The following is a 23,246-nucleotide window of genomic DNA, read 5'->3' as shown; positions in this document are numbered from 1 at the left end:
CGGCGCAGGCGCGGTGCGGGGGGGGCGGCGGCGGCGCGGAGATGCCCGGGCCCGGCGCGGGATGAGCGCGGAGCCGGAGCCGCCCCGGGCGGGGCCCCGCAGCGCCGCGGCCCCCCCCGGCCCCGGCCCCCCCCCGCCGGTTGGGGGCATGGAGCCGTCGGCGGGCTGCCCGCGGGCGGCGCCGGGGCCCGGGCCCGGGTTGTTCGGGTGGCTGCGCGGGCGCTGCCTAGGCCGCAGCGCCGCCGTGGACCCGGCGCGGGACAGCTTCCGCGCCATGACCGGGCTGTACGGCTCCATCCAGCCCGCCGACTCCGTGTACCTCAGCACGCGCACGCACGGCGCCGTCTTCAACCTCGAGTACTCGCCCGACGGGTAGGGGCCGCGCGCGGGCCCGGCGGGGGTGGGGGGGGGGGGGGGCCGGGCCCGCCGCCTGCGCGCTCCTGAGCCCCCCCGGGGTGCTCCCGGCCCGTGGGGGGGGGGGGGGGGGGGGGGGCGGGGGGAGCCGCGCCGGGGCCGGGGCCGGGGCCCGGTGCGCTCGGGGCGGTCGCGAGCGGCCCCGCAGCCGCGGTGAGCTGCCGCCGCACGGCCCGCAGGCAGCCGGCAGCACCGGCGGGCGGCAAGGCCGAGGGCTGCCCTGGGACGGGCGTGCTCCGTGCCGCCGCTCCGCTCCCCTCGGGGGGCTTCCGCGGGGCGAGGAGCGCAAACCGCGGCACAGCCCGGGGGAGCTATTTCCGAGGTTGAGGAGCAAAAACATTGGCATCGGGTGTGCTCGGCGAGCTGACTTTGTTCCTGAGATAGGTTTGTTCCTGAGACAGCTTTCTTTTTTTTTTTTTTTTTCTTTTTCTGTTTACAGCTACATGAATTTTGTGGGTCTAATTCACTCACCCATAACCTAGGTAAAAACCACCCTGCAAAACTGTGAAATGCTAGAGAATTTAACTAGAGGATTATCTGAAGTCTGCTTAATTCTGTGTGTGGTCTCAAGGGGGCTTTGGCTTTGTGGGTCTTCAATAATAGTTACATTTGGAATTATTGCCTCCAGGGTGCAAGCTCCCTTCCATCCCAGGGGCAACACCTTCCTGGCTTTATGGCCATATAGCCAGTACGACCCCTTGCCATTCAGGACAGGCCATCCGGTTACAGGATTCTCATGTTGTATCTGGTGTGCATTATGTATATTAGCATTCCCGGGGCTACCATATTCGGTACAGTACGGATTATTCCCTACTTCATGGATAGTTCCACACCCACGGTCAGTACTATTGCCCCCTGAGTTTCTATCACTGTTATTTAAAAGGCATCTTTGATAACACAGTATATTGGAGCCATGACTATCTGTAGGGAGCTCAACTTAAAAATCTATTCCTTCCCGGGACTGAGTATGATCTGTCATTTTTAGAAATCTAGAGAATCCAGAATGGTTGCTGCTGGAAATGGCAGTCAGGGACAAGGCCTTTTCAGTCTTTCTAGGCATCTGGGTGCAAATCCAACAATTATTTCGAGATAGAACTCAAGAGATGTTCTGGATTAATTGGAAGTGCTGATTTTTACCTCCTTCCAATCACTAATCCATTAAGAATAGGTATTACTAAGATAAAATACATCATTTCTATGTATATATACACCCCTACAATTAAGAAATAATGAAGAAAAACAATCGAAAAATAATGATTCTTCTGGTAGGGATTGAATACCCTCCTTTCTCCCACTTCCAGGGAGTGTACACTGGAAACACTCCGATTCAGTGTAATTCAATCCCTTTTACTCATTAATTCGTTAAGAATTCCTCTAAGAAGTTGTTAAAGGTTTACAATAGATAGTTTTAACAGTTTTAACCTTAAAAGTCTTTGTTAATGCAGTCTCTCTGGTATCAGGGTTAACTGATGCTTTTACCCAGGTATGAGTCCACCCTGTCTCAGCCGTTCTTACTGCTGTCTCAGGAGCACTTGGAACAGTCCGTCCCACTCAGGCTGCAGTTTCAGTTCTCTCCATGTTCGCATCAGATCCCAATCTCCTTCTCGGGATGGATGGATCAGGGCTTCCAAGGGTGGGGTTTGAGCTAACAGTCCACGGGTCCTGAGAGATGACAAAGAGGACGACAGCCCGAGTATATAGTTCTTAAGAAAAGCATCTTTTGTCTCAAAAAGAGGTAATCCATTCCCTTTGTCCATGTACAGCAATCCAAATAATATTTCGTATGGTGAAACTCCCACATCTTTTCTTGGTGCAGTTTGAATGCAGAGAAGTGCCAAAGGTAAGCACTTCGTTTGGGGAAGCCGAGTGTCCAGAACTTCGTCAGTTGCTTCCTTACTGTCTGATCCTCTCCATCCTTCCAGAAGAGGAAAGATGCCAAGGAGTGTGAAATTTCCGCTTAATTCCTAGAGTTCACATTAGCCCTTGCAGTATTTCTGACATAAAGTGATTTCCTTGATCAGAATCAATATTTTCAACAATTCCATACCTGGGAGTTGTTTGTTCTAGAATTACTTTAGTGACTATGTTCACAGTAGCAGATACTGAAGAGAAAGTTTCCACCCACCCTGACAAATGATCTACCAAGACTAACAAGTATTTAAATCTACCTACTCTAAGGAGTTCTGTAAAATCTACCTGTACGTTTTGGAAGCGTTGAATTCCTGGTTCTCGCCCCCCCTTTGGGCTGACTGCAGATATTTTTCCTATTTACCTTTTGACGTGCTACACAACTCCTGCGTTGTTCAGCCAGAGTGTATGTATTCCTACACATACATATTTCCATAGCACAGCGTCACACGTTGCTTGAATTCCCCAATGACCCTCTTGATGCAAAACAATTAATTATTTGCCTCATTAGTACTTTATTCAGCATTTCTTTCCCATCAGGGAGTATCTGTTTTCCTTTGGACTTCGTGGCTCCTAATTCCTTAAAAACCTCTCTCTCTTAAAACTTTTTAGTTCTTTTTAGTTTTGGTTAGGGGTAGCTCAACAATTCCCTGAATCCTCTCTGGATTTATTCTTCATTCCCCCTCAGACACTAGATGCCCTAAATAGCTGACTTCTCTTTCTACAAATTTTAATTTATTTTCCAATACTTTTAAGCCCTGTTTTCCCAGAAAGTCGAGTAGCTTGTTAGTGGCTTCCTTCACAGCTGTTTTCGACTGTCCTGGCAATAAAAGATCATCCACATATTGTAACAGTAACACCTCCTCGGGAGGTTGGAATTACTCCAGAATTTGTTCTAGAACTTGCCCAAATAAATTGGTGGCCCTGTAAACCCCTGAGGTGAAAGTGTCCATCTGTATTGCTGCTTCGGCCCCATTTCAGGGCCTTTCCACTCAAAGGCAAATATATCTTTGCTCTCAGGGTCTGAGAGCACCCCATTAATAATACCGTTATCCCAGCCTAACAATTCACTGTTTGAATGCCCAATTTCATTACCAAATCCTTTCCCAACAAGTTAGTCCCTGCCTCGGGTGCATACAATAATTGCACAGTGATCAGTCTATCCCTAGTCCCAGCTTGCTGTCCCCAAAAAGTGGCACTGTTATCCCCGTCCCTTCTACCCCATCACATTTAGGGTTTCATTAGTTAATTTAAGCCGTGATACTTTACAGGCCAGCAGTGACCTAGCTGCCTCAGTGTACTGGGTTCACATGGCACGGTTCTGGTAGCCGAGGGGGCTGCAGTGGCAGCCCCTGTGAGAAGAACCCAGCAGCTGCCCCGTGTTAGATAAGGGCCAGTTTCAGCTGGCTCCGAAGGCGCCCACCGCTGCCCAGCGCCAAGCCGCGAGCAATGCAGCCCGTTTTTCAGCACCCCACAACAGAGCAGGGGGGAGAGGGACCCTGAAGGCGCAGTGGAAACGAAGCACCACGGACTGACTGCAGCCCCCACTCCTGCCCCCCCCCAAAAACAGTGCCACTCAGGGCAGGGAAGAGGTGGAAGAGGGTGGATGGGGGAAGGTGCCCCCAGCTTGTTTCTCTGTTTCTCACCGCTCCAGCCCGTCAGCAATAGGTAATAAATTTTATTAATCTTCCTATGCTGTTTTGCCCGTAACGATAATTGTAGAGTGATCTCCATTGAGGTATGCTGGAGGAACCCTTGAGGTACACCTTTTCCTTTATCAGGGAACTAGCTTTCTGAGAAGCCCTGACTCCCCTATTCTGAATTTATAACAGCGATCTCTTCTTCCACTGCGGATACTCCTATTTGAAGTGGCCGGCCTGGCCACACTTGTAACATCTTCTCAAAGCCTGTCCCTGCCAGGATTTAGGCTGCAACACAGGTAGCTTTCCTTGTCTGCTATTCCTTCGTCTCTCTTCCTCTCCTTTCCATCCTGGGCCCGACTCCTCCCGCAATTCCCTCTATCTCCCCCTCTGCCTCACTACCCAGCACGCTGTGAATACCGTTAGTTTCGCTCTCTGCTTTTGCTTCTCATCTCCCCTCTTGGCATAGACCTTCACACTACCTGCACTGTTCGCTCCATCCTCCCACCTTCTGGAGCTTTTTCTGTATATCTGGCCAGGCTTTAGTCACAAAATGAACTTTAAAGAGCCCTTGGGCTACGGGGTCCCCAGGGTTCATCCCCGAGTACTTTCTAATTCTGACCCCGAGTATCTCATATGAGTTCTGTGTTGTGGGTTGTTACTATCGCAGTTAGCTAAGTGGATATTTCTGCTCTATCGGAATAACTCTCAATCTGGGGGGCGGGGGGGGTGTTACTTCTTTCCTATTCTTGCATAGCTGCCTGGCAAATCATTTCCCTCCTAAACATTCCTCTCCAGTGAATAACGTACTCAGGATTGACATTTCCCTCTCAGGAATACAAATTAGGCCTTAGAAGCAGATTTGACTGTTCTGCTAGGCCCTCACTTAAAGGCTTCATTTCCTTCTGAAAACTCCTAACCTGTCTGCTGGTAAGGGGGGAGTGGCACCGGCCCCGGGTCGGCCCTGCACGGCCCCGAGGCCCCACCGGGACCCCCCCCCCGGCTCCGCTCCTGCCGCTCCTCGCTCCCTGGCGCGACTTCTCCAGGGACAGCGTCAATTGCAGTCCCTGTCTCCCCTCCTGGAGCAGCTGCCGCTGCCTCCGGTGCAATATTAGGATGATAGGGAGCATAACTTGATTCCTCCTCGGGAAAAGGAACCTTATTGTTTGCATATAAATTTCAAGCCTGAATTTTCATCAGACCCGTATTTTGGCCAAAATACCAAAGCTCCTTTTATTAGCTTTTTAGGCCAGACAATTGCACAATATTTAACCATTTTTTAATTATATTTTTTAAACTTTTTTCCCTATTTTTTGGGTTGTTTTTCCAAATCCTTACCATTCTCTCCAAAGGGCTATCTTTAGGCACAGTCCCGGGGTCTCCAACCCCACCCTGCTGACTCTTGGAACCCTTAATCGCCAGCTCTTCCTGACGTGCTGCTGTGGCCTTTACCACCCACAGGGTACCACACGCCTTCACCTAGGATTAGGACAGGTGGGGTGTACTGCCGAGCACCTCACTTCACTGTGCTCGGGGTACCATACACCTAAGGGCCCAAACCCCCGAGACTCTCTTTCGCTCTTCTCTCTTTCGCTTCATCCCTCTCCAGCCGAGGGGACCTCGTTCGTCCCCTCGCGGGACTACAGAACCTCGCGGATCGGGACTCCACACTCGCCTCGCACTAAAAGTGCGTCTCATTCACACTCCACACAAGAGTCTCCCCGAACCCAGCTCGAGGCAAGGCACAGTAAAGTTGCCCTTACCGCGGTCCGTGCACGGCTTCCCGGTCCGGGTTATCAGCAGTAATGCCTGTGCCTGTTCTCGATCTGGGCTGGACTATGTCTGGGCTGTGTCTGTGTATGTCAGTGCTGGCCTCACTTCTCCCCAGAGCTTCGCAGAGCCTGTCTTCAGATTAACGGTCTCGGTCCTTTGCCGGCCGTACCGAGACAACCCACCACCCCCGACGGGACCGCTGAAGTCAGCAGGGTGCCCCTTCCTCTCTGGGGTGGCAAGAAAGCTTTGGCAGGCGACAAGATCCCAGACGAGCCCCCAAACTGTGAGAAACATCTCAAATAATTTTCTTCAGACAGGATCTTCTGCGAAGCTATTTTATTTGTGATTGCAATGGTGGGCATCCTGTCAGTTAGGAGCACAGTTTAGTAAACAAATCATAACCTTTTATTCCCAATTACCCGACGCCTGATCACCTCCCCTGTTTCCTCATTGGCTGAGTACTACAGGTTCACAAGCTACTCGACGCTCCTCTATACCATATATGTACAAGTTTTCTTTTTTTCAACCCTTTAATTTCTCCTTTCTTATGTTTTGAGAACTTGTGATCTCTGTTTTACTGTTCTCACACTGCTCATCCTGTTTTTCTCAAGCTTCTGCCTTATTTTGGAAGAGTGAGGCCTTCTACTGTCCACTTACCTACTGAGCATTTCTCCTTATCATGACTACACAACTACCTCGGAATACAGAAAAGTAATTCTCTACTGCAAAAACACAACTTTGTTTCTCACATAGCTAGCCACCTTTTCTGTTTTCAGTGAGTTTTCATTGGAACAGCATTCCAGTTTCCTTGAACACCTGAACTCATGGCAATTTTGCCATGATTGTGCTGTAGTGCCAAAATTCGACTCCTTATTCACTCCTCTGTTTTTCAGAGAAGTTAAAGTTAAGCTCCCGTGATTATCAAACTAGTCCTGAGAGACTGTGTTGATGGAAGGCAATTTCTTTTGTAGATCCTCAGTAGGTTGTGCACAGGCTTCCCAAGATGTGAGGTTCTGCCATCACCTCTCTGCAGCGTAAAGCAGTTAGCTGAGAAAGTTCTGGCTTAGCCACAGTGATGTAATACGAAAAATACCCACACGCAGGTTTCCTGTAGCAGTGTCAGAAGTGTCACCTGTGGTAGTTGTAGAACCGTGCTATGATTTAAGATTCTTTGTGCAGGACTCTGGCACAAGGTGTAATTCTGTATTCTTCCTGCCCCTGTATCTGGTGCCTGAGAGGCTGCACTGTAGCTAAACCAGAGATCTTTCTTGTCCAAAACCAAATTCAGCAAAAAATATGTGGTGACACAGGGACATCTTCCCTGTCCCAGTGTGCCACAAGTGGTGTTGGGCATAAACTGGCACTGACCCTCAGTTATCTTAATATCAGGTGAAGCAGCCTAGGCCTTGTTTACATTTGCTAAACTGTCTGATGGTTAGTTGCAGAGCTGCTCTGACCTGTGCTGGTGAGAACACCTCTGTGCTTTGGTGACTTCTGATCCCTTTTTAGCCTCCCTCAGCAGAGCCAACTGCGGTGAGCAGTGCTGTGCTCCCGGTGCTTGCCCGTGCTGTTGGTTTCTGACTCCTCAAAACACTACTCCAAGAGGAGGGCAAGGATCTTGGATCAAGGATCACCTGCGGACTGTCCGTGCAGTGCCGGTTAGATCTGGCCTCCCCGTGGGGTACTGCTGTTCAAGCTCTTGCTTTGCTGGCCAAGGACTGCTGGGGTACGCTGCCCCCTTCCTGTACCTGGTCGGAGTTGTTGCTGAGCTGGGGCAACACCTCGGCTTTCGTGGAGGTTGCCCTCGCTAATTTAATTCACTAATTTTCAGGCCAAACTTAACTGTCGCTGTAGCGTTAGTTTATTTAAAATCAGACTTTCAAGGTATATAATGGAAATAAATATCGATAGCTTAGGACAGGCTAATGGAAAACTAGAAAACCTGCCAAAATTGAAATCAGGTGATGTTTTCAATGCCTATATGGGGCCTCTGAACTTACTGCAAACTTTTCTGATCTCATTCATAAATAATGCGTAATCTGGAAAAGGTCTTTGATTTTCATCTCTGTGACAATCTGTGAGTGGATAAATGGACTTAAAACGCGGAAGAAAAGGATTTTTTTTTTGTTTTAGATTGAGTAAAGTAAGTCCTTAGTATTGCAGTTTGTAACAGTTGTCCTGTTTCTGGAAAATGATTTAGTTGATACAGCAAGATAGTAAATCTTGCTCCAGACTTTTCTATGTCCTTACTTTAGTAACGGCAGCCTGCTTCAATGACTGTTTTTCTAAGGTTAATTTGACAACAGGGATAACAGCCTCTCTCCTCTTCCAGCCGAGTCTGTGCTAATACCAAACTTAGACTGGTGCCACTGCCTTGCTTTTGATGTCCGTGACTATCACTTCTATTGATGGTAATAACAACAGTACCGCATTTAGAAAACACCTTTCGTCAGAGAACTCAGTTTTCTTTTGATTAGTAACGTGATGTCTGATAGCAGTAGTTTACAACACTGTTGTAGGTTCTGTGCAATGTGAGGAGAAAGCCAAGCTAAATAATTACAAATCTGTGTTTCTGTGAATGAAGGGATTGAAGATTAGTTCACTATGCACAAATGTTGTGTTCTTTTACCAAATGCAAATGTTTCTGTTTTGCTCTGCTTCTCTTCAGGTCTGTGTTGACTGTTGCTTGTGAACAGACTGAAGTGCTGCTTTTTGACCCAATATCTTCAAAGCACATCAAAACTCTCTCTGAAGCTCATGAAGATTGTGTAAATAATATCAGGTTGGTCAGAATGAAGAAAAGATTTTTATTTTTTTTTCTTAACATGGATGCTTTTCTGGTAAGAGTGTAGTAAGTTTGTGTTCTGCATTATTTTTGGGAAAGTGTATTTTGTGTAGCCATTAGGCTGCAGTTTGCTTTGTGCCATTTGCCTTTTCTCCTGCATTTGAGGCTGGGAAGGGGCAGAGGAGGAATCTGAAAGCACTGATGGTGGTATTTAATGCTGCCAAGTGGTTTTTTTTTGATGGAGGAGCTGCAATTCATGGCATTAGTGTCTGTTTTAATTGGCATTAATTAAATTAAATTTATTTTATTTTTTTTTATAATCATAAAATGATCTAGGTTGGAAAAGGCCTGCAAGATCATCAAGCCCAACCATCTACTTGGCCTACTGAGTCCCATCACTAAACCATGTCCCTTAGTGCCACATCCACACATCTCCTAAATAACCTTGAGGGACGGGGACTCCACTTCCCTGGGCAGTCCATTTCAATGTTACAAATATTATTACTGAGGCAACCTGTGCTTTCAGAGGTATGTAAGAAGAGGGAAGTATTTACTGATCCTCTTTTATTAGCCTCCCACTTGCTACGGATTTGTGTATAATCACCTGAGACAGACATCTTTTGCACCTGGATTTGGTCAGTTTTTGAGCTCATTTAAGCTTCAGTAACTGCACCTCATGTGGCAGAGTTCCACAGCAAAAGTATATTTCCAGGTATATTTAAGAAGTTTTTTAAAACTTGTGAGCTTAATATGATGTTCTCTATTTTTATTTTAGTTTTTTTCTTTAAACAAGAGAGACAACAAACCATTAACTTCTATTTACTTGCTCCCTGGCACTCAGTTTTATATGCCTGCATCATATGTACATTCAGTTAGGACTTTCTCAAGTGAAAGAATCCTAGTTTACATTTTCATTACTTAAATGAAAGCTGTTCCGTGCTGTTTTTATCTCCCTATGTTTTTTCCATTTCTTCTGGAACCTGTTTGGTGGACTAAGCAGGGTTGCATGCAGCATTCAAGATCAAGGCAAAAGGTGAATTTATACAGTGAGGAGATGTAGTGTGTTCCAATCTCTTCCTGCAAATCTGTTTTATTTTTTTCCCTTGATTGTTACTTAGTATTGAATATATACGATGCTGTTGTGGTTTAACACCAACAGGTAGCCAAGCACCACACAGCTGTTCTCTAACTCCCCCTCCACAACAGGGGGGAGAAAATATGATGACAAGCTCATGGGTTGAGGTACAGAAGGGGAGATTGCTCTTCAATTACTGTCATGGGCAAAATAATCATAGGAAAGATTAATGCCAATTACTACCAGACAAGCGGTGAGAACTAAAAGCATCCTAAAACCACCTTCCTGCCGTGCGCTTTCTTCTACCTCCTCCCAGCAAGCAGCACAGGGGGAAAAGGGAATGGAGGTTGTGGTCAGTCCAGAACATTTTGTTTCTGCCACTCCTTCACTGACCTGGATGGCTGCAGGATTCTTTCTCTCTTGGTTGCTCACTGCTCTTTCCCAACTGCTGCAATGCAGTGTTTTTCTTGCCCTAAGAAAGGGGCAAAAAACACACTCTCCCAGAGACCCAACCAATGTTGTTTGTTCATGGCCCAGCTCTGGCCAGCGGTGGGTCGCTTTTGGAGCAGCTGGAGCTGGCTCTGGTCTGACATGGGGCAGCTGCTGGGCTCTGCTCACAGAGGCTGCCCCTGCAGCTCCCCCACAACGAAACCTTGCAGCACAAACCCAGTGTAGCCTCAGGAATATTATGGCATGTTATGAGTTAGAGCTCATAATTATAAAGATAAACCCAACTGCTGGTTGGGACTGTGCCAGGTGCTACATAACCCTGGATGCAGAAGGTTTACATGGCTCTTTCTCCTGGCTTTGCAGCTGCAGTGAGCAGTTTTCCTAGGGTTTTGTGAAGCCAAGTGGGCTCTACAGCAAAAGATGGACAAAGAAGGATTGAAGTATAGTTAAAGTTCTTGGGAAATAAGCAAACAATGGCTGTGTTCAGATTTTAATGTAATAAATATTTCCAAAACAGCACTACTGAATGCAGTATAAACCATTTGGTTAGTAAAACAAGCAGTACATAGGCCAGTTAATCAGCTTGATTAGGTCTCTAGGACAAGCACTGTTATATATCCTGTGTGAAACAATGGGGCCAGTTTTTCAGTGTCTTCGGTACAGGAGAGGAGTTTCTCAGCGGCCTGTACAAAGTTGTAGTCATACCACAGAATCAAAAATTTTGATTCAGAATCAAAAGCCTAAGCTGGAAGGGGCCTCTGGAGATTGTCTGATCCAACGTTCTGATACAAACAGGGCTACAGGTTTGTTTAGCAGCACCCTGATAAGCTTAGCATTAAGTATTTCCAGCGATGGTTGTGTCACCAGTTCTTTGTGCAGGTGCCTGTAAGGTGATTAGGCAGGGCATTTTTGAAAGCAGGTTCCTGTTAATCAACTTCTATCACTAGCTTTACAACAAGTGTTCTGTTTATCATAGCGGGTTCAAGATCTAGAGTGGTATTTCAGTTGTGAACGATTGAATTAGATGCCAAGTAACAATGTGTCCTGCCTAGCAAAGACAAGCCTTCCAAAGTGAGGAGTTCAGGAGTTTAACTAAAGGAAGTGTGGGTACAAAGTGCTTTGGCAAAGTCAGTGGGATTTGCGCTGTACAGAGCAGCAACGTTTAAAACCAGTAGGGGATTTCCAGTAGGAATAACAAAGAGTGGTATTTATTAAATATATATATATGTATATATTTCAGTAGAGAGAACTTACATCTGTGGTGGGGGAAAAAAACCCAAGATTTAAAGAGTAATAGGGAAAGAATAAGGGTGGATATGTGGGTAGAACTGAAGAGCCAAGAGGAGGATGGGTTTAATTTGTTACAAGCTGATAGGACTTCGTGTAGTCTGAAAAGCACATAGAATTTGTGTGTTTTCTGGTGCTGGCTGATCTTAGTGGCAAAGGGACCTGGCAAATAATGGGGAAAATGAAAGGCATAAATTACAGATAGTCTAGGCTAGCTGGTTTCTGTTGCAGGGACAAGCAGTCAATTTGAACATCTTGCTAGTGGACTAGTGCTGGCTACTCCTGTGGCATTTGGGCTTTCCAAAGACTTGCTAAACTTCATTAAAGGTGAATATTGTACAGATGTGTAACTGCTTTAATTAACACAGGAGTTCTGTGGGTGCATTCATCCCACTGGTGGCTGTGCAATCTTTATATGATTAACTTATAAAAAGAGGAAGAAAAGTAGCCTACTATGCTTGTGCAGGTTTATTGTTTTGTTACTAGAGGTGTTGAGGTATGAAACAATAGCACAGTACTGTTTTTTAACAGAACTGCAAATTTTATTGACAAATATTTTGCTATATACAATTTTTTTCTGTGCAGCTGCTCTGCTTTTCCTGTGTTAGTTTAAATCCCAGTTTATTTTATTTAGTAAGCAGCCACAGTATTTTTCTTGAATTTTCAGATTTCTAGATAATCGACTGTTTGCAACTTGTTCTGATGACACTACAATAGCCCTTTGGGATCTGAGAAAGCTGAACACAAAAGTGTGCACTTTGCACGGTCACACCAGTTGGGTTAAGAACATCGAGTATGATACCAATACCAGACTACTAGTAACATCAGGGTTTGATGGAAATGTGATCATCTGGGATACAAACAGGTATGTGTCTGTGTTTCTGCTGTTAGATTTCTAATTCTTGCCTAGACTTCACATCAGGTTTATATTGTAATAGTCCAGTTGCTAAAAAGAGAAGAGAGCTGTTTGCTAATACTACGAAATGTAGCTTGTCCTGTATGAAAAGTTCTTCACCATCAAGATGTTTTGAAAATGTGAATACTGATAGACCAAATTGTAATGAAATAAGTAGGATAAAGACAACATGCAGAAAGAGGTTTAGGATGGACAAGGATGCTTAGCATGTCCTGGACTCCTCTGGACATTATCAGGGACTCCAGTCAGAGTTCACTGCAGCAATTTCCTGGTTGTTTTTTTTTGTTTGTTTGTTTGTTTTTTCCTCTACTGTCCAGGTGCACAGAAGATGGATGTCCTCACAAGAAGTTTTTTCACACCCGTTTTCTTATGAGAATGAGATTGACACCAGACTGTTCCAAAATGCTGATCTCAACATCCTCTGGATATCTTCTGATTTTGCATGACCTTGATCTAAACAAATCTTTAGAGGTTGGCAGCTACCCAATTTTAAGAGCTAGGAGGACTACGTCAAGTTCAGGTAAATGCTTGTGCAAAAATCTGTAACAGTTTCTGTGATAGAGGTGTTCTCTGTGATGCTCTTAGCAAAAGAAGGCAGAGGTGGAGTCACAGGGATTTTGCAGAGGAGCTCTCCAGCTCTTCAGGGGTCTCACATCTGTACTGTTACATAACATTCTGACTCAGGCAAAGTGATTTTTGTTATCAAGACTTGAGCATCACAGGACGTAGTCTGTGGAATGTTGTCACCTCAGGCTGTTATTTTAGTGTTATTTATCTAGCATCCTTGGTCCTGTAATAAAAGTTACTCATGTTGAGTAGGCTGACTCTGCACACTCCAGCAATTAAGTGCTGGTGCAGTTGCTCCCAAAAACAGACCTGGTAGAATCATATTCTCTAAAATTTTATTGCTTCTTCCCACATTGTGGCACTAACAGCCAAACAGTGACAAACTCCTGTTTCGGATGTCTGTTAGTGGCCAGAGGAAAAGTAGTGAAAGCACATGAAAATGAAGGAGTACAACTTGCTCCTTATTCGTAACAGTTTGTTGTGCTGGCATTTTATTTGTTTGAGGCACATCAAAATGCTACTTTTAGGCTGTAGACGGATCTTTCGAAGGTGTTTTTGTGTCAAGATGCTTTCCCCTTATGCTTTACTTAACATTGCTGGGGAGAGTTAAGTGAAGGACATAGACAGTAAATGGTCTGCGTTTAGTTATGTTCATATGGTGTTGCTGTTTGCAGAGATAACATCTTCCAGTTCGTCTGCTCCTAGAACTGTTGGTTCACCATGTCACCAGAATGAATCAGGTCTACTGTCTGAGAAACAGATGTCACGGTCCTCCCAGCGAGAAGGTAGGAAAATAAGTATCAGGAACTTCAAGTCATTGTAGCCAAAAGAGACCAGAGAATAATAGGGAAATACTGTGTTTCCTCTGTGGACTTTAAAAATGTTGCTATGACTTCTGTTAAACCAATAAAATATCATTGCACATCAAAATCTGGAGTTCTAATCTTTTTTTTTTTTTCTCCAAGAAGCCTGAAAACAGCAATGAGATTTTATTTCATATTAGTACATTATTTTTGTTATGCAGACATGCTGCCTTTTCCCTGTTTGTTTCTTTTCCCTCCAGCAAACCTCATTTGAATGACCTTTAGGGAAAAAATGAACAGAGCAGTACATAGCTGTGTTTTGCTTTTTGTTTTCCTTAATGATTGGAACATGTACCTGCTGTTTCTCCATGCAAATCCTAAACACAGAACTAGGAAGACTGATGATCCCATGATGAGCAGGCTTCCTCTGAATCTAGGATACACTTTCAAATAGTCAGCATGACCTTGGCAAATTGATAAATACTTTTTAATTTGCTTGCTGATTTAAACTAAGGATAAAGTTATTATTACTTACAGTTGTGAGATGTTCAAACATAGTTATGACATAATGAAGGTTATCTGGACCCCAGGGCATGATTTACCAGTGAAAACCTCTTTCAGAGTGAGGAGGAGAAGGGAGTATACCTGCACACAGCTGAGCAGACTTATAAGAATTTGAGAAAGGCATTGTAACATTTTAAAAATAGCAGTTCTTACTAAAAAAAGGGCATTCTAGATTTTGTTCTAATTATGTGTTTGTGTGGAACATTAACCCTGAATTTAGACCACAACATGGGATGATTTAACACAGGTTTTGGAAGGTGAATTTCAAAATATGAAGATATTTGGAATCAGGACTGAGTTCATTGGTATTAACTTCAGTTGTTAGTGTAACCTCTCTTTGATCTAGCCTTTCATAAGGCACAGTCTTTTCTAACAGACAGATGAGGGTGTCGATACACTTGACATAGTTTCAGCAGTAGACTGAAGAGAGAAGTGAAAGTTAATGCATAGAATTCATATAGACTTACGGTTTACTTCCCCTTTTAGGTGGATCACCTAGAAATAGTCTGGAGGTCTTAACGCCAGAGGTTCCTGGAGAGAGAGACCGAGGCAACTGCATTACATCGTTACAGCTACATCCAAAAGGGTGGGCTACTCTTCTTCGGTGCTCAAGTAACACAGATGACCAAGAGGTAAAACAAATGCTTCTTAGGAACTTTTGAGTAAGATGTATCAATCATACAACTATATTGAAAATCTGTTATTTGGGGTAAGTTTGCATTTGAATAAATTAGGGCATTTGTAAGCAGAAATAATTAATTTTAGCCCAGGGTTATGAAGCACTTCTCTTTCTTAAAGAGTTCTTTTACAAAGTTTTGTATCCTTTATTAAGTATTCCTGTTGCCTAACTTTTCCATGGAATACATTTTATAGGTACAGCTCGGTTAAAACTTTTCAAACAGTTCCTGGGCTGCCAAATACATGACTTAAAAATATGTACTCACCCAAATATAGGAAGAAGGAACTTGTAAAAGACAGAGGATTACACAGTTGTGCAGTGGTGAGCATATTTTAAGCTAAGCAGAGAAGCTCCTCTGAATTCCTCCAGTACATATCTGTCAGTGTTGCAAGAATGAAGTGCTTCTGCTACGCCGGTGGATGCTTTCCAGAGCCTGCTCCTGCACCACTATGAAAATAAATTGGGGCATATTTCTGCATCTGCTTAAAACTGCGACATCATGGGTTTGAACCTTATTAACTGCAGTGATGCTTATGCAACTTCAGAGTGATCTCATCTGAAAAATTCTGCAATTTAAAAATAAAGGGGATATCAGTGATCTTCGTGGCAGAATCCATTTCAAGCCTTTATTTGGAATACTAAGTTACAAGACCAGCTACAGCTTAAATGCAATTTGCAGATTCCACTCCCCTAAATACTGCTTTAAATAAGTTACAGTGGACTTTGAGACCAGTTTTGTATTATGTTCCCTAGAGTGTATTTGTGAATTGTCACGTAATGGCATATGTTGCACTGGGACATAAAAGAAAAACAAGCAGTATGTTATGCAGTCAGAAATAATGAAAAACCCGTTCTTTGTAGATTGTATACAAAGAACAAGAACCTGCAAGTTTTGTTTGGGAGTACCTGCTTTTGATGTAGTAACTTGCAGGGTTAACTCAAATTCAGTTATAACTCAAATTCCAGCCAAAGTCTCAGAACACCTAGATTATACCAGTCAGTCAACTTGTAACCATCTTTTCCTCCTAAGCTTATTTCAGTATTACTGCTTTAACAGTTGTGCAGACCTCCCTATTTAACCTAAGACAGAGGTTTTATATATATTTCAAAATTGAAAATCACAGAATTATAAAGGCTGGAAAAGAACTTCAAGATCATCTGGCCCAACCATCCCCCTACCACCAATGTCACCCACTAAACCATGTCCCTAAGCACCAAATCCCAACCTTTCCTTAAACACCCCCAAGGGATGGTGACTCCACCACCTCCCTGGGCAACCCATTCCAAATAATTATTTGAATACTTGATTTCGTTGAATATTTAAGTGTTTAACAAATAGTTTATTTAATCTGGTAACTGATGTACATTGATCTATTTATTTATTTATTTACTTTTGGAATAAAGCCACTCTTTGTAATGGCAGCATACAAATATGTAGACGACTGAGTGGAAGCATAGCAGATCGGTAAGAAATTTCAGTGCTGATTCTGTAAACTGCGGAATTTTTTGAAAAGGCAAATATCATGTTGGGTTGGTTGATACTGATGACTGACCTAGTTATAACTTCCCAGAGTCCAAGTATCTGCCTTACTGTTTTCTATTAATATTCATTAATGTTGTTCCCTTTGTGTTTACTTTAACAGAATACATTGAACAGAACAAAAATCATTTCTTCTGTCTTGTGATTAAATCTGAGTCTTCCACGATGACGTAAATTTAGTTTGTCATGGAGTGATCTTGCATTTGGTTTGAGATTAGATTATCAGATTACTCATTAAAGTCCCTGTCCATCTCACAGGTAACAAGCTTGTTATAGAGCTGTTCATAACATTCCTTCATCTACTTGTCTTGTTTCAAGACCTTCCTTTTGAAGCTAAGGGCACAAAATGTCAAAGGGCAATTGTATATTGGACAAGGCTGAGTTCTGCTTTATTGTAGATTTCACTTAAATGCTCACTGCATTAGAGCAGACTCTTGTCCAAAGGATTATGCTTTGCTCTTTTAAAAACTAGATTTCAAAGGCTGTATCTAGCAACTATTTAATTAAAAAAAAAAGTTGTGATACTAAATGTCTGGTTTACATAGGCCACTCAAAGACAAGATGCCAAGGAACCTGCCAGTTTTCAGTGTCTCATAGTAAATGCTTATCAAGGAGTAGATAAGCAATGTGTTGGTCATTCCTTTGTTACTTACTTTACATGCAGCAGGAGTGAATGCATATTTGCAGTGCTTTACTCTCAATGTTCCTTTCTCTGACTCTCCCTTTAGTGGACTTGTGTCTATGAATTCCAGGAAGGAGCCCCTGTGCGCCCTGTCTCACCTCGTTGCTCCCTGCGATTGACTCATTGCATTGAAGAAGCCAATGTGGGCCGGGGTTACATCAAAGAGCTTTGTTTCAGTCCTGATGGCCGGATGATTTCATCCCCGCATGGCTTTGGGATCCGCTTGTTGGGGTTTGATGCATACTGCAGCGAACTTGTTGACTGTTTGCCCAAAGAAGCTGGTCCCTTGAAAGAAATCCGTTCCCTCTATTCTCACAATGATGTGGTACTGACAACAAAGTTCTCTCCAACTCACTGTCAGATTGCCTCGGGGTGCCTTAGCGGACGTGTTTCTTTGTATCAGCCAAAGTTCTAGGCGCATTGTGCATCAACAGGACCTTCAGATGTTTGTGGTTTTAATTACTTCAGTTTAGTTGAAGTGTGTTCGAAATCCCATAAATCCAGAGAAGATCATAGTTACTATGGTCTCAGAACGTAATAATGACATGAGTTCTCAGTCCAGCACTGTATACATTCTCATACCGTATCTGCAAGTCAGGCTCCATGCATTGTGTTTTTTAGCCTTCTAGGCAGAACTCTGCTCCTGCTGATCCTGTGCCATTGAGTCATCGTTCTGGTTGGTGTATTAAATAATACTTGCAGTTAATTTTTGGCAACATGACTTGAAGTGGGCTATCTGAAAAAAATGTAGATTGTGTGCGGGTAGGAGTTCAGCTAAAACTCACCCAGGCTTCCCTGTTATGACACCTCTTCGTTCCAAAGGAATTTTTCTGTTGCCAAAACCATTACACCATGATTGATAATGAACAGGTTTTGTGCATGCTGGCACAAAAAGACAAAAATATTTTCATTTATTTACTAATTTGGTTATTTGTGATTGGCTAGGAAAAAAAAAAAAAGTAAACTTTCTGTAATATTTTACTGTCCTTAAAAATCTTTCTAGGTTGTTTTTCCTTAATTGCATATCTTGTGATTATTGCTAGAATGAAGAGGTTCTGTATGGAGATGTATCTGAATTTTTTTCGTCAGAATTTAGTTGGAAAAGCCTGGAGCAGTGAAACAAGAGCTTAAGAGATCTAAACATCTTGTGCTGTATCCACTGCAAATGAATCAAAGAGAATGTTTCTTACAATGTGTATGGTTAGTGGATGTCTCTTACTCCTCAGTCAGTAGGGTTTCTTTTGTGGGAAGCTTTCCACATCAGTTACAGAAACGTTCATCTTGTGTTTGGAAATGAACACTGCAGAATTTCTGCTCATGTTAAGGCTGTATTTCCTCTAACTGTTCTACAAATTAATGTTAAGAGAGGAATTCAACTAGGAAGTTTCTGTAGTGTAACTAGATAAGTATTTCTTATGTATTGTCAGTATGGGAATGGATTAGAAGTATTCCAGTCTAAAGTAAGATCTATTTGGATTTAACTGGGCTAATCATAAAATCTGAAGAATGTTAATGTTCACTATTAAATCACATACGGAGTTATGAATGCCAAGTTTTATCCTTCAAGTTCATCATAAAATCCCAGACTGGTAGAGGTTGGCAGGGACCTTTGGAGGTCATCTGATCCAGCCTTCCTGCTTGAGCAGGGCCATATCCCAGATGGCTTTTGAATGTCTCCAAAGGAGGAAGACTCTAAAACCTCTCTGGGCAACCTGTTCCAGTACTCAGTCAACCACACACTAAAGTGTTTCAGATGTTTTGAGGGACACTCTTATGTTGCCATGTATGCCCATTGCTTCTTTTCCCAGCACTGGGCACTACCCAAAACAGCCTGGCTCCGTTCTCTTCACACTGTCCCTTTAGATACTGATGAGATCCTTCCTGAGCCTTGCTTTCTGTAGATGGTCCCAGCGCTCTTAGTTCCTTGTAGGACAGATGTTTCAGTCCTTGAATCATTTTTGTGGCCCATTGCTGGACTCTCTCCAGCAGCTCCATGCATCTCTTGCCCTGGGGAGCACAGAACTGGACACAGTGCTCTAGGTGTGGCCTCACGAGTGCTGGAGAGAGGGGAAAAGGATCACCTTACTTGAGCTGCTTGGCAATACATTGCCTAAGAGAGGCAAGAGTACAGGTGGCCTTCTTTACAGCGAAGGCTCATTGCTGGCTCATGTTCAACCTGACGTCCACCAGGCCCCCTAATCATTTTCTGCCAGGCTGCTTTCCAGCTGGGTGGCCCCCAGCATGTCCTGGCGCCTGGGGTTGTTCCTCTCCGGGGCAGGACTTGGCACTTCCCCTTGTTGAACTCCGGGAGGCTCCTAACCCAACAGCACATTTCTCCAGCCTGTAAAGGTCCCTCTGAATGGCAGCACAACCCTCTGGCCTATCAGCCACTCCTCCCGGTTTTGTCATCTGCAAACTCGCTGAGGGTACGCTCTGCCCCGTCATCTAGATCATTAATGACGACACTAAAACAGGACTGGACCCAGTATCGACCCCTGGCATACAGCGCTAGTCACTGGCCTCCAACATGACTTTGTGCCGCCTTCTGGGCCTGACCACTCAGTTGGTTTTGTATCCGCCTCGTTGTCCATCCCACCCACACATCAGCAGCTTCGCTATGAAGATCTTACGGAGGGCAGTGCCAAAGGGCTTACTGAAGTCCAGGTAGGCAGTGCCCTCTGCTCTTCTCTCACCCATCAGGCTGGTCATTTCACTGTAATACAGCTAATCCTGTGCAGTCATTTCAGTCTCTTATGTGTACATGAGTTTATCACATAAGTGTTCTAAGATCTTTTGTGAATATTTAACTAAGATTTTGCTGACAAATCATACAATGATTTCAGTAGCAAACTTTACCCTAAAAGGGCTGCATTTTGTTACTCAGATTCACTTTCTACTGAGCATGCTTTCAAAGATTGTCTCTTAAAAAGCCTTTTTGCAAAAATTCAGCTTGAGTGGAAAGGAGATACCTGCGAAGACAGTTGGAAATGTACACACCTGATGATTCTCTTCAGGTTTTGAATTTCTGAAGGTAGCATACTCAGGGTGGTAGTGGTGAAGTCATTGAAACTTAAGGCACTTAAGGCTCCTGTGCATTATGGGTCTGTTAGAACAGGTCCAGAGGAAGGCTATGAGGATGGTCAAGGGCTGGAGCACCTCTCCTATGAAGACAGGCTGAGGGAGTTGGGATTGTTACAGAATCACAGAATATCCCGAGTTGGAAGGAACCCATAAGGATCATCAAGTCCAACTCCTGGCACCGCACAGGTCTACCCAAAAGTATAGACCACGTGACTAAGTGCGCAGTCCAATCGCTTCTTAAATTCAGACAGGCTTGGTGCAGTGACTGCTTCACTGGGGAGCTTGTTCCAGTGTGCGACCAACCTCTCAGTGAAGAACCTCTTCCTGATGTCCAGCCTAAACTTCCCCTGCCTCAGCTTAACACGGTTCCCGCGGGTTCTGTCACTGGTGATTACGGAGAATAGCTCATCTGCCTCTCCACTCCCCCTCGCGAGGAGGTTGTAGACTGCCATGAGGTCCCCCCTCAGCCTCCTCTTCTCCAGGCTTAACAGGCCCAGTGCCCTCAGCCGCTCCTCACATGTCTTCCCCTCTAGGCCCTTCACCATCTTCGTCGCCTTCCTCTGGACACTTGTTCAGCCTGCAGAAGAGAAAGCTGCAGGGAGACCTTATAACAACTTTCCAGTACCTAAGGGGACCTACAGCAAGGCTGGGGAGGGACTCTTTCTCAGGGAATATAGCAATAGGACAAGGAATAATGGCTTTAAACTCAAAGAAGATAGATTTAGATTAAGATATAAGGATGCACTTCTCTACTCTGAGGGCGGTGAGGCCCAGGCTGCCCCGAGGAGCTGTGGCTGCCCCATCCCTGGCAGTGCCCAAGGCCAGGCTGGATGGGGCTGGGGGCAGCCTGGGCTGCTGGGAGGTGTCCCTGCCCGTGGCAGGGGGTTGGAATGAGAGGAACTTCAAGGTCCCTTCCAACCCAAACCATTCTGGGATTCTCTGATTCTAAATTTTTGGTGAATTTATTTAGTAATAAAAAGCCTTCAGTAATGGGTATTTGATAATTTGAGGCCTAATCAATTACTCCTGCACTGGGTTTTCAGTAGCTCTAGCAGCTGGGTGCTAAAGGAGTACCTTCAAGTCATCAAGTATATGAAACTAACAAAATTCCTATTATTTATTAAGTGTCCTAAATTTTCAATTCTCATGGTTTTCCAACTGAATCATTTGGCATTAGTGTCTAATTAGAATATCATCCCAGCTGGAGGAGGGAGAATACACTCAATTAACTTCACATGCAGATATATGCCCACAGACTTCTCAGATAGCAAGTCATGCTTTGGAAAATTTTTAGATATATGACTTCAGAGCAAGTCTGTTGTTGCTGAAACTATTGTCTTGAACTCAAAATTACATTGATGAAACCATAAATGGGGATATGCCTTATTTTCCAAAACAACATCACTCTTAGTTTTAAGCACTCGTACTTTTTGAATGCTTCTGGAACACAATTCGTAAGCATTCTGTCCATATATGCTGTAGAAATCTTCTGATTACATTTGTGGTAAGTTTGAACTAGGAGAAGTAGATAAAATGAGATTGTGATTATTTGACTACTCCTTTTCAACAGGACTCGGAACTTTTCAGTTAAAGCTAATATATTTTATCTGTAAATTTCACAAAACACTTACTGAAACACTATTCAGTTACTTATAACTGATACGCCTTGCAGTTACAGTTTGGTGGAAGGAATGATTTACAGGTTTTTTTTGTCTTTCTAAATCTTTATATTGCCTTATTGAATTACTGAAGTAATTCAATGAGCTTTGGATCTTTCTAGGTAGCCAAAAAAAAAAAAAAGTTTATGTTACGTTTCAAAAGACAAATTCTTAACCTTGCATCCTTAAATGTCTTAGGGACAAAGCTGTATAAAACTTAAATGGTATATTAAAGACTGCACTAACAGTAGTGGCTTAAACCAGTGTCTGTAAACTTTTTGACCGTTCAAGTGTTAAGTCACTTGATGGATTTCATACTTTTTCTAATGAAGATGGAGCTCTTTGATTGTAAAGCATGCAATATGTTTTTTAGAGGCATGGTTTCATATTCATTGATTTCCATAGTAAAGTAATTCCTTCTTTCACAACATAGCTGGTCAGCAGAAGCAGATAAACTGCATAACTAAGATCTCCATGGGAATGTCAGCTTTCAGCAGCGTTCACAGGAACCAAACAGTTGTTTGAAGCGAGCACTCCTTTTGTAATTAGTCCAGTGACTGTATGTTGTGGGAGTAATTGCATTTTCCAAGTATTTCATTGGAGGTCAGTCTTTACGTCACTGTAGCACCATTATGCATTTGTGGGGAGAGGGAGAGAAACTATTAATGGGACTATAAATTGACATTCATGATGTGCAATTTTTTGATGAAGTACATGTGTGTATTTCAGTGTATGTACAGCCACTGGGCATCATTCAAACATGGTTAGTTCAGGGAAAAATATAACCTCCCACAGAATTATTGGGGATAGGGGGAAAAGCACACTTGATACCCACATACGCATTTGTTTGCACTCTTTGACACTCAGTAAAGACAGCTTGCCCGCTACCAGAATAAGAATGTAAAGATCTTTTTTTTTTTGTGGGTTTTGTTGTTTTTAATTTGGGTAACACTTGATGTATAATATATAATAGGTCCTGATACCATAAGTAATGGGTCTGTTGTTCTATGAAATACAAACCCTTAGCAAGAAGAAATAAACTTGCCCTATGGAAGCTTTTTTTTTTTTAAATAAAATAAAAAAATTGCGTTTACAAGATTCTAAGAAGTAGGAGTAAAAGAAGGTTGACAACCATAATATTTTTGTCCTGCAGGAAAAAGAAACTTATAATTTCCTGATCTTAGTCGATGGTGCATTTTCTTACGCACTAAGTATCTTCATTTAAGTGTAAGGTTTTTAATACTAGAACAAATTGTGCATGTAAATATTTTGAAATACCTGAGATTTCATAGTATGAAGTGTAGCCTTTTAATACAATACAAAAAGTATCAGAACTGCTCTGAATATATTGTACTTAGAGTTGTACAGTAACTTACTATTTGTGAAGTTTCTCTTGCTTGCATAATAAATTAAACATTTAATAA

The 23,246-nt window shown here is 43.4% G+C and overlaps 1 protein-coding gene across 2 annotated transcripts; it reads left to right on the top strand.

Annotated features, from left to right (window-relative positions):
* The first annotated feature begins 40 nt into the window (after positions 1-40).
* On the top strand, positions 41-23,246 carry DCAF10 (DDB1 and CUL4 associated factor 10). Of its 2 annotated transcripts, XM_080574968.1 has the most exons (8): positions 41-372; positions 8,404-8,517; positions 9,521-9,553; positions 12,000-12,197; positions 12,566-12,768; positions 13,490-13,600; positions 14,669-14,814; positions 17,130-23,246. In XM_080574968.1, exons 1-8 carry the CDS (start codon positions 62-64, stop codon positions 17,496-17,498), a joined length of 1,485 nt encoding a protein of 494 aa, XP_080431094.1. In that variant the 5' UTR covers positions 41-61; the 3' UTR covers positions 17,499-23,246. The 2 variants fall into 2 exon arrangements, with proteins under 2 accessions (XP_080431094.1, XP_080431095.1); XM_080574969.1 differs by lacking the exon at positions 9,521-9,553 and having other exon boundaries at positions 44-372.

The sequence above is a fragment of the Anser brachyrhynchus genome, assembly GCF_964034855.1.
Source record: "Anser brachyrhynchus genome assembly, chromosome: Z".
NCBI classification, from domain to species: Eukaryota; Metazoa; Chordata; class Aves; order Anseriformes; family Anatidae; genus Anser; species Anser brachyrhynchus.
The sequence above is the reverse complement of the archived record's forward strand: the minus strand, read 5'-3'. Positions and strand labels throughout refer to the sequence as shown.

What these genes read in the sequence shown, in the direction of transcription:
- DCAF10 (XM_080574968.1), top strand. Translation starts at nt 62, where the DNA reads ATGAGCGCGGAGCCGGAGCCGCCCCGGGCGGGGCCCCGCAGCGCCGCG. An exon ending in GATTGTGTAAATAATATCAG is followed by an intron (nt 8,518 to 9,520) that starts GTTGGTCAGAAT and finishes TGGACTAAGCAG; the next exon opens with GGTTGCATGCAGCATTCAAG. An exon ending in ATCATCTGGGATACAAACAG is followed by an intron (nt 12,198 to 12,565) that starts GTATGTGTCTGT and finishes TCTACTGTCCAG; the next exon opens with GTGCACAGAAGATGGATGTC.